The 12027-nt window shown below is 32.9% G+C and overlaps 1 protein-coding gene across 1 annotated transcript in view; it reads right to left on the bottom strand.

Moving 5' to 3' along the window:
• Positions 1–11966, bottom strand: part of LOC148603367 (arylsulfatase B-like) — a 28437-nt gene extending 16471 nt beyond the window's left edge. Inside the window, exons 1-4 of the mRNA XM_088553952.1 lie at positions 8713–11966; positions 2579–2809; positions 1460–1571; positions 81–132 (exon numbers count right to left, since the gene is read on the bottom strand). Of these exons, the coding sequence (XP_088410078.1) occupies positions 81–132; positions 1460–1571; positions 2579–2809; positions 8713–8770 (453 nt within the window). The 5' untranslated portion in view covers positions 8771–11966. The remainder of the gene's footprint in view (positions 1–80; positions 133–1459; positions 1572–2578; positions 2810–8712) is intronic.
• Between the last annotated feature and the right edge of the window lie 61 nt (positions 11967–12027).

Consider the following 12027-nt stretch of genomic DNA (forward strand, 5'->3'; position numbering starts at 1 on the left):
TTCTACCTAAAACAAAATGGTGTCATTAAAGTCTATTTTTTCAGTACATCAAAATTGATCCAATATCTTTACGTTCTAACCTGCAATCCTAGTCTGTGAGGATATTTACCAGTTAATAAAGCAGCTCTAGATCTGAAATAGAAACACATTTTTAAAAGGTCCCTTTTATAAGAAACAATATTTCGAAAGTGTTGCGTTACACTAAATACATAAGCTTGAAAATAAGATATGAATCTTAACTGTTTCTTTTTTTTATCCGAATGACCCCAGAAGTGTTTCCGAATAACCTTTTGACGTCAATGAAACAATGCAATTTAAAATTGTGATGTCATTGATCTTTAAGTTGAAGAAGAACTCAGTAAGAAAACAACAGGAAAAATAAATTGTTTTCGACAATGGCGTTAACAAGTGTAAATACGTCTTTACCCTTTACTTATTTGTCAGTATCCTCGAGTTTTTGGACAAAAGACAGGCATGACAGTAACTGATTAGATGCGAAATGTATACTCCATAGGCTGATGATGTTGATATAATGCCACTTAGGAAAAGAAAGTTTACAATCGGAAATTAAAACTTATCAAGTTTGTATAAATGTTCGATTGCAAAAGTTCAATATCATCTATGTACAGGTCATGGTCTAGGTATAAAGCGGAAGAAGAGTACCAGTTGTCTCTTCAAATTTATCTGAGTAAATCATTTGCACATTAGGTTTTAAAACGTGATACTACGAGCGAAAGACAAGAAACGTGAGCTTTTTCTCTTCATCTGTTACTGACTTGAATAAAGATAAAACGAGTTTTGAATTGGGTTAAGTTGTGCACGTAACATACCCAGCAATAAACATAGTTGTAAGAACAATTGTTTAATTTCGGTATGCAATAAATAGAAGAAAATGCCATATTTGCATTTCCAAATGAAATACCAAATAAAAGATAATAATAAAAATGACCTAACTGCAAACTTCAAGGTACAAAAAGGAAAAATCAAAACGGAATGTTTGTGTAATAAATGGCAATATTAAGTTGAAAACCGGAGAGTTGGAAACCGCCATAATATTCCATAATTCGTACAGGCATTTCAGTTTGAAATGATGGATTAAGCCTGATTTTATAGCGCACTTTCATTACCGGTAAAAATCCCGGAATATAAAACAATATAAACAGGTTGCATAAAATTGCCAGGGGTCAGAGGACCTTAAAAACGACATGTGATTGTTAAGTTCTTTTTTAAATGATATTAATTCATTTTTTTAAACAATGAAATTGTAAACACTTAATGAACGGTTTTAACAGTGAAACTTTTTGTTACCCAAAAATTCGTATAAATCACTAAATCAGACTTTGAAAGGTATCAATTTAAATGTACTTTTTAACCTTGGAAAGCCGAACATCTGTCTCACCCGAACCAATATTAAAATCTAAAGCGGTCCGGTCTAATGAAGTTTTACTATAATACTAACGGTGTACATATCGGTTGGACGTATGAATTTTTCAGAATTATGCCCTGTCTGGCTAGGTTATCCATATTAGGTGTAATGACATCTGGATTCTGCCAACCGACGTCATTCCAACCTGTAATTATGATGGGGTACAAAGTGTAAGCAAATCTATATGAAATTTAATTAATTTAGGCCAATTGGCAACACAACAGTTAATGTCCATTTCATCTAACATATACGTCGCAAGTCGTGTAGAAATTAAATTTGGTATACTTTTGTTTCGTTAAATATTCATTGCAATGAACACGCTAAGTCTGTTTTGAAAATATTTTGTCACACGCGCTCTTTATTCGTCGACTTTGCTGATCATATATAAATTATGATCACAAAACATTAGTTTAAGAACAAAATTGGTAAATTAACATATGAACGTATTTGGTTTTCCCGTAGAACTGTTTAAGATCGAGCTTATAAATGCAACTCTACTTTTTAATCAGGAAGAGCTTCTTGCTCTACAAATGATAAATGGTGCAGTTTAATCGATGTACTACAACAAATGCTTATATGAGTTTTTGCCCTTGAAATACCAAAAGTGATCATTTCTGCTGTTTTTCCCTCTATCTTCAGAATCTGATTGGGAAGAAGTTGAATTTCCTTAAAAGATTCATATTGAAACAAGAAACTGCAAAGTATTCTCATAAGGATTTTAAACTGTTTTCAAACTAAGATATTTATTTTACTTGCTACGACTTAGACTTTTATTTTAAATCAAATGTGAAGATGAAACCATGTAAACATGCGGCACTTTGTAAAATGAAATATAAAAGCAATGCAGTATTCTCTATACTCTAGTATATGTCATGCTACACAATAGTCCTTTTTCATATTCCCGACTTTGACTTCGTGTCTACATTTAAATATTCCTTTTTTAGAGCCGGGGTTAGTACTGTGATATTTTTAAATAACTTATTTCTAACAATTCAGGTACTTGTCGAAGTGAACGTAGTTCCGAGAAAAATGTTTAGTATTATCCTTTTACTAAATGAAAACGCCAACCAGGTTGTCATACTTTGGTGGATTATATTCCTTTAAAAAACTTTTGCATTTCGTAAATATGAAAAAGGTCTATAAAACATTTACCTAAGTCGTCGGCCATGATAAGAACAATGTTAGGTTTTCTATCCGTTTTGATGAAAGCCTGGGAACTCTCACTGCAATCAACTCTCTCCACTTTTTGTTGACTTTGCTCAATAATATCAGTGATTCGTTTTTTCAAATTCCCATTCTTATAAAAAGTTTCTGTTACTACCTTCTTCCTATAGCTATACCGTTTTAGCTCACTGCTCCTGTCCAATGACTGCGATTCTACACCTTCAATAAAATATCATTATTCAAATACCGTCTTATCTATTTTTGACTTTCTCGTTTCCGAAAAGGTATTTTGAAAGACAGTTCACATGATTTTTGAAAAGGGGTGCTATCAACTTAAAGGACATGATCCTTTCTTTAAAAACGAAGAAAAATGAATAAATGAACTATAACTACGTATAAAAGGTACAACAGAAATACAAACAATTGAAATAACAAAAAAAACGTAAAAAAATACAAAGAATACGGGCCAAAATTTTCAGCCTACCGGCCTTCGACAGTTGCCAAAAGTATCGAAAGTCTGAAGCATTGAAGCATTTAACTGCTGTCATACACCAGCGAAATGCCCTTCAAAATTAGTCTTTTTTTGAAAATGCGTCAGTTTAAATGAAAAATTATGAAATTATAAATGTAGCTGGCGAAAAGCAATTGAATATCGTGTGATGGTGACTAAATAATGCAGGTTTTGATATTCATTCCAAAGGGATGATACGTTGTTCTAGACATTTTCGTTGTTTTTAGCCTAAACATGTTTACTAAAGGACGGTTACTTTCATGTCTTCGGTACTGTGGTTTGCCTGCCAAAAATATTCACCTAATGCACAATCTTTTTCATTGGTGACGCTTTCTTTGGGTTCCAAAAACAATCACCTACCCTGCGATAGGTCTTGCCCACGTAAATCCTTTTACAGCCTTTTAAATCCACGTTTTCTTTTCTTGGGTAGAGTTTAAACCATCTTTTAACTTAAAGTAAAAGTACTTGCAGTGTCGTGTGCCTCTGTAATTCGTAGGGGCGACTTGTGAACTTTTAAAAGAACTAGTAGCAATGTGCGCTTTCATATTCTTCTATTTTCTATAGACAATAATTTGAAACGAATTGTTGAAAGCTGACAACATATTTTCGTCTTTAAGAACCATGCATTTAAAGTTGCAAATCATGATATTTAGAATTTATGAAGATGACATGTCAAGAGAAATGGAACACCTCACTGTGTTTCTCACCATCTTTTTTTCATAAACTCAGATCTTTAAACTTGGGAAACTGACGCAATTGCTCGGTCCAGAACTTTTTTTTCGGATAGCCTCTCTTAACAAAAAAAGAGGTTTCATCGTTTTACATTGGGCCCTGAAATACAAGTCATCGCTGTAAATATGGCGGAGTATCAGATATTGTGACTGAGAAATGGTATTTTTACATGACTGAGGTTGACAGAATTTATAATTTGAGTAAAAATGGACTTCCGTGGGTTTGAAAAAACCGATATGTAAATTTTACCATCTTAGATTTTACAATTGATGTCAAGGAACGAAAGGATCCCTAGATAATGTTGAAGGTATGTTTGATGGCTGGATGGTAAGAAGAAACAATATCTTTTAATCAGGAAGAGCTTCTTGCTCTACAAATGATAAATGGTGCATTGTTCCTCCAGGTAGCCAACAAATAAAGACGAAAATCTGGTTCCCTTTTCAGTTTCCATTGCTACCCTACCAGATTAACTACAGCGTTTGCCATCGAAACGGAAGGTACATGTATTGAGGTTGGGGACCAGTTTGAAAAACTTTAAGACGATGTCAATTTTGACATAAGTATTAGGTTTTTTATCAAGGAAATGTCTCAATGCAATCATAGCATGATTATTCGGGATGCTTGTATATAGAGCTGTCACATCCAAAGTGAAAGGTGTGAAATCTGTCCTATCTGGCTAAGAAAAAATCAGGAATATTGGCACGAGTAGTGTTCTTGATATATGTTAGTAGGTTCTCCACGAACAATGAACAAAGAAATGATGGAGGTCGGTTTGATTTTGGACTTGTGTAAGAAAGACTGTTGGTTTTCAATCGTATATATATAGCCCTCACACGTCCTTCCCGCTGTGTACGAGCCTGTGATTTCCTAATGAGTAAGTATTATGCATTCAAAATATAAGCGTATCATGGAGTGTGTCAAAGTTTCAGGGGAAACCACAGTTAATAGGTCTTAATTTAAATGCCAAAGGACAACATAGATAAGATAGAGGCAGAACAGAAACAACAGCAAAAGTATAAATCTTAAGAGGTCCAGTTTCAACCATTTGAGCAGCATGGGTTTCATTTAAAAGCTGGTGGTTTCCGAAACAAACAAAAAAACAACTGAAAAATTCCAAGTAATTAACAAGTTTTAAGATATCAGTGCTACTTTCAAGAGCTCATTTATGTGACAATTGTATAAAAGCTGTTCATACTGACAAAAAATTGAAAAAAATAATGTTTTAGATTGTTCAAATCCATACCAGCTGCTGTTGTTTGAAAGTGTCTACAAGAAAAAATATTCAATCTTAACTATATGAGTTACAGATGCATTTTTGAATTAGAAGCAAAATTTTGTGCTTTTCTCGCCTTATTGCAACCTTTTTTTAAATTAGAAACCTAGATAGAAAATACCAGTCAAAGATCAAACATCAAAGTTTATGTTAGTGATAGAATGTTTTATTATTAACGGTCGGTGTTTTAGCAGATGTTCTGTAGTATAAATCATTGATGACAGATCGTTTGGTACTGTTTGAAGCATATACGGATATACGGTACATGTACTGATGTTAAACTAGTAACTTTAATGCACTTTAGACGGAAATGCATTCTTAAAACTTTTCATGTCCCCCATGTAGATATATTAACATCAGGCAATAATTAAGACGTTTGAACTCATCATATATTGGATGGTGGAATATTAAATAGTGCATGATTGGCAAAATCAAGTAAAAACCGGAAATGTGAAATAAGGCACTAAGTACTTTAGTTGGTGCAGAAAGTCATTAATGTTAATGGTCAAGTGGGTTCGCTTTAAGATTATGTTTGTAAATATAAGTCAAGTCAAAACGGGTAAAACAGTAAAAAAAATGTGAATGTTTTGAAATATTCTTTGCTTGCTCTCCGGTGAAAAGTAATATACTGAATTGTATTCTGGACTGTAATTAGATATATACAATTGTTATATAGATAGCGGTGTTTTATCGAATGTCCTCAGTGCAATATATTTCGTAAATTCACACTGTGAAATAAATTCGGTAATTTCACTCTCGGAATTTTTCCCGCCAAAACGTCACAACTTTGATATCAATCCGCCAATCACAGAATTTAAAATTCATGTTGATAATATCGATAAATTATAAAGAAAATTTATATAATAAATAGGATAATTATTTGGTTATCGTGAATAACTAAAATATGATATCACGCGTGCCAAGAACGCTTGGAATTCGTGCGCTGAACAAGTTCCACACACTCGTTAAATCTAGGCGTTCTTCGGCACTTGTTATAATATTTTGATTATTTACTCTTTCCTATTAATTATCCTATTATGACATGACAGCTAAGAATAATCAAGGGAACCCAGATTCCAGCGGTGGTAAAGGAACACTTTTGACCAAACCTTACGACAAACGTAATGACTTTTCATTCAGAATTATCAACTTTCCTTTCATCTATGGCTACATCCCTTCAGCACCTGGGTATGGAGATTTCGTATCAAAACTCATACGTTATGCCAGAAGTTGCCGTAGCTACGCAGGCTCGTTGAATTGCGCTAGACTTATTACATTTAGGCTTCTGAAATAGAGTCATGTTGCTACAAGACTGAAGTCATCACTACAGAAGTTTTATGGTCTTCATCATGAACTGGTGGATCGTTACGGTGTATCCATCTGCACAATGAAAACTGATTTTTTCGACGTGTATAGTTTTCCTTTCCTCTTTCGTCTACCTCAAACTTGACTTTTTATGAGAACTCGGCGGGTGTTTCTCGAAAAGCAGAGGTCGATTACCCTACCCGTGCACCTGGTCAATGCTGCCAGTTTTTAGTGGAGTCCGATTTGTTCATTTACATTCGTTACTTTGTATGTATCAGTTACTTTATTCTCTTTGTGTGTGTTTGTTTGTTTTCCATGTCTGCTCTTTGTCCCTGGATAACATGCTTTTGAAATCTGCTAGAATATTGGTTCCCTTGATTATTCTTTGTAGTATGTGTCTACCCTGTTATTAATATCATTGAAGAAGGAAACTCTTTGATTTTGATATGCTCCTTTGCCATGTATAGAGATAAACGGATTACTTTAGTTTCAACTTATGGAAACGAAATTTTGGTATAAGGTCTCCACTCACTAATGTGTTTTAAGACTTCCTCAAGTATTCACTATCCATTACAGTGGTCCTTTTCACAAAAAAAACGTAAGTGTAAAATTAGTCGTAATTTATGACGTCATAGTAAATAAAAGTATTGTGACGTCATAACTTACGACTAATTTTACTCTTACGATTTTTTGTGAAAAGGGCCACTGATGCTTTTGATTTGAATTTGGTGATTATTTAGCATGTTTTCGCAACTATATGTTATAAAGTCTGTTAACCAACAGAGAAATTTTAGTTTTTGAAAATATGACAAACTAGAAAGTGCCCATTAGGTGCGGACTTCCATAAAAACCGAACAAATATAAAGTAACTAATAGTTGATTCTAAAATTATAGTTAATAGCTTAATGACCTTTAATAAAGAAGTTGAATTACATTGGCTTGTATATTTTTGAGAATCAATCATCTCGTCTTGAAACCATAATTTCAACGTAAAAAATTATCTAGAATGACCGGTTAAATTTGTAAGTTTTTATCATAATATATATGTTAGAAGTGCATTTTGATCATTGTTAGAAATAAATAAATACATTTTGCGGCAGAACAAAGAAACTAAATCGTTTTATTGCAAAATTTACAAATATAAACCGAGACTATTTTCTAGATTTTTTTTTGTGACCACAATTATTTAAACGGAAATAAGGAAATCTCCGCCCATCACACATTTTTTGTTTTCTTTTAACATTCATTAGCCAAAATATCCAACTGTTGGGTTAGCAATTTTATTTTTTATTTTACCCTAATAGTAAAGAGGAATATCTTGGCTTTCTTTTAATGTCATTTGTATTACCATTACCAAAAAATAATTTATTTCACTTAGATGGAAGCAAAATGTTTGACATTCAAATACTAGCCTAATTTTACACCCTGGTTTCCATGTCAACATTGCACTTTGAGTTTGAAAAAAAATTTAGAAATCTCTTCCGTCGTCAATGGAAATACAAATCAGTGTCCTGAAAACCGAGAACGGGTTACAAATCGGTGCACCGAAAACCGAGAATGGGTTACAAATAGGTCTTCCGTAAAACATCTAAATCGTTGTCCCGAAAATCCAGAATTGGTTTCAAATCGATGTCCCGAAAACCGAAAATTGTTTTCAACGTTTGCTCCCTCTGTTCCCATGTGGTGATATTCTAAGTAGTATGTGGTTTAATGCTGTCCGCGTTCTGAAACTGACGAGGACATATTACAATAGAAGCAAGACAATCAAGATTGATTTTCTGTTCCCCATCCCCAGATGAGTTTTTTTGTATCATATTAGAATACGAATTAAAATGTCGTCTTATAAAATACAGCAACATTCCAAGAAAAGATATCGTTATGTCCATACAAAGAACCTTTCCAATTTCAGGTAGAAATCCAATCCATCCAGAATGGACATTTGTTTAAGTGCTTACGCACCGTAGCGAAGATAAATCGGTTTAAAATTTAAAAAAAAATACATGTTTAATATAAATGTACAATAAATGCATCATTTTCAAAATTTCTGTAATTTACAGTAAAATGTAATCGCGCTTCTCTCCTCTCTATTACGGACATTGAACAGAGAACACTGCTTCCGTATTTGTCAGTTTCTTCAGGGTCGCGATTATATTGCAATCATTCCACAGCATATAATCACTTAAGCTTACCATACAATAACGTGTATTATCATTGAAGAATTTACAATGAGATGCATATTGCAATGCTACATTTTCATAGTTCTAACATGGTCGAAAATTCAGTTAGATCAAATTAACTTACCGTAGAACAATATTAATACTTCACTACAGAAGAAAACTACACACAACTGCGACATCATCCTGGTGACTTCTTTACGATTGACTGATTGTTTGTAGACAACGTTTATTATACATGTGTATCATGTGAGTACGATTTTTATTCAAATGAATATTTACATTTTATTACGTTTCATCATGTGATCTCCCTAATCCATATAAATGTTTAAATACCAGTTCACTATTCACACTTCACATATTGCATTTGAAGCTCACGTGTTTACAATCGTTTAATGATGTGTGCTTTAAATGAATTCAGGATAATAAGTACTATGTTACTGCATACATTAAGTCACAACTCAAATTTGACACATGATCTCCATCAAATAAGCAACGCAAACTGATCGAACTCGATTGAAGTTGATGTTATTTCGTAATTTTTAAATTGCCCATTTGCTCAAATAAATAAAAAAGATTGAATTCCACGTGGCTCTCTCCTTGTGCATTTATTCCAAATAAAATGTCTTTGTCATTTATATCCCGAATTAAAATTTCTTAATTTTGACATACCTTTTGAATTTCTTGAATAACTATTCTGATTATCCTTCAATTGAAGTTGAAGGCGAGACATATCTTCCTTGTGATTTTTCAAAAATGACAACTGCCATCAGATATGCTCACTTTTTGTACTCTAACCTAAGTATACAATAAAATGTGCAAATATTTCCATTGAAATTGTTTTATCTTTTTTTCTATGAGCATATGTTAAGATTTAACAATATGTCAGTCCGATCCAAGAATTTCTCTACGAACATTTTGTTTTTTCATTTTAATTTTTTTTTTTACTTTTGAATTTTCGGAAATGCAGTTTCTTTTTTTGATTGAATTTGGATTTATTTTTACCTGGCGCTTTTACCTCTAGTATATCTGCACAACCGTGCATTGCATAGATCATAGGTTCTGCCGGTGAAATGTAGATGCGAGCTACGTTTGGAAAGCCCTGTCAAGCTGATCTTCTTTTTGTGAAGTAGTTTGAATTAAAACCGTTTGTTTTTATAAACATTGTTGCATGTTTTCCCACATTTGTATCGAAATGCGAAATTTGCCTCCATAATTAGAAGCCTCAACAACAAAATCTACTCCTGCCAATTCTACTTGATCAAACGCTTTCTGCTGGTCTAAGAATATTATAATTCCTTCTTCATTTTCTTCTGTCATGTAATTGATTATGACTCGAATCATTCTGTTAGCGTCATTTATATATCGTCCTTTTACGAAACCTTTTTGATCACATCGAATAGGTTTAGACTGAATTGTCTTTAAACGTTCCGCTTATCATTTTACAATTATTTTATAGTCGCAATTTAGTATGGTAAGCCGATTTCGTATATTTTCACCCCTTTTGTGTAATGATGTTAAGACGCCATTGTATTGAGATCTACATAGAGTTGATTCTTCAAACATTTTGTTAATCATATAAAGAGTTCATTTGTAATTTCATTTCAATACAAAATATAGAATTCAGCTATAATACCATCTTGTCCTCAGTTGGAAACTTATTTTGTTACATAGATTTAACGGCATCTTGTATCTCCTCATTTGCTATATCTCTATCAAAAAACATCTCTTACTTCTTTATCTAATTAATTAATAATAAAGTTTGTTAAATATTTTGCGTCGTCTTCATCTCAGACCTCCAGTTCAAGTAAATTTGATTAGAAGTTGACCTTCTCTTGTAACATTTAATCAATATGATATTTAAATTTCTGTTGAGTAGTTTGTCTTTATCGCGCTTGCGTTCTATTTTTTTTCAAGTAGATTTAATTGTAGCGGATTCCGTTTAATTTTTGTTAAGTTGTGTTTTGTTTGTTTGTTTTTTTGTTTGTTTTTTTTTTTAAGGTTTTTAGCGTATTCATTTTCAGTTCATTCAAGTGTGTGTGGCGACCGTTTGCCTGAGATTTGTAGGATTGTTTTCAATGTTTTCAATGTTTCTTTTATTTATTTTCTTATTCAAACTTCGACTGACTTCTATGATTAAGGAATGTCATTTTTTTCTTTTTGTTCCCACTATTTGAGAATATTATAGAAATTAGATCGTTCCAGTTTTCCCACCAAGTTTTGAATATTTCTTTAAATTGTTCTGATTTGATAGTATTCAAATTCCTACCCCAAATACTTGGTCCCCTTTCAGTGTTTTCTATCATATTTGAGACATTTAAGAATCGCATCTGTTAGTAAGAGTTATGTAAAGTTTTGGCACACACGCGGTATTTACCTAAGTACATTAACAACATCATTCTCTCTTTAAACTAACTCAAAATATCGACGCATATTAAATTCAGATACCGTGCCATCCCATTCATTTAGGTTCGTTTCTTTTAATAAGGCTGAAATAGGGCATAAAAAGTACATTAAACGTGTTATTATGACGATGAATAGATGTGAACGAATAAACTTTAGGGTCAAACCAACTTAGATTGAAAAAAATATGTATTAATATAAACATATTTTGAATGTATAACCCAAACCGAAGCCAGTGTTGCTGTGGCGAGTATTCTCATTTTAAACATGTCTGTTACCAAAGAGATATCTTGAGATTTTTAGTCCTATGTGGTCACTGTTACAGGAAAATGTAATTCGAATCATTTAAATTTTTTTGTGCTATTGTTAAGACACCATTTGACTAGATATTTTATATGGGGAACATGGAGAAAACATGTTCAGATCCTTTTTGCCAGCCAGCACTAGAAAAAGATATCATTCAAAGATATGCATGGATGTGTAGCAAGACCTCTCCACTGAAACATTTAAAAATAAAAACATGTAACCAATCTTTGTTTTTTGCTCATCTGGACCCGAAATTACCACCCATAAAGACTTTTCTTCTTCTTAACGCTTTTCATACTAACACTGTCCAGACCATAACTTTTTTGTCATTTGACCTAGACTACTAATATTTGGCATGTTGGTATATCCTATCCGGGCAGAGTGTCGCGTATCAGAGTATATGACCTTTGACCTTGACCTTTAACCTCAAGGACAAATCACATACAAATTTTGGCATAATACGATGCATAATTTTGTCAGTGCCATTACTTTTTGGTCTTTTTACTTTGATTCAAATTAATGATGCATGTCACAACAAATCAATATTATACAAACGTCTCAGAATGTGACGACTCTATTCGCTACACTGCTCCATCGGATCAAATTGATACAGGGAAGATATGTAAACGTATAGAATGGTCTGAAAGATTCCCAACGATGTTACCCCTAAATAACGTTGTCAAGAGGAATAAAGGAGGTTATGGATTACGGCAGTTAAGGTTTGCATTGTAGT

This window comes from Perna viridis, chromosome 11 (assembly GCF_037379345.1).
Source record: "Perna viridis isolate PV_CMFRI_1.1 ecotype Kerala chromosome 11, ASM3737934v1, whole genome shotgun sequence".
In the NCBI taxonomy this organism is placed as follows: domain Eukaryota; kingdom Metazoa; phylum Mollusca; class Bivalvia; order Mytilida; family Mytilidae; genus Perna; species Perna viridis.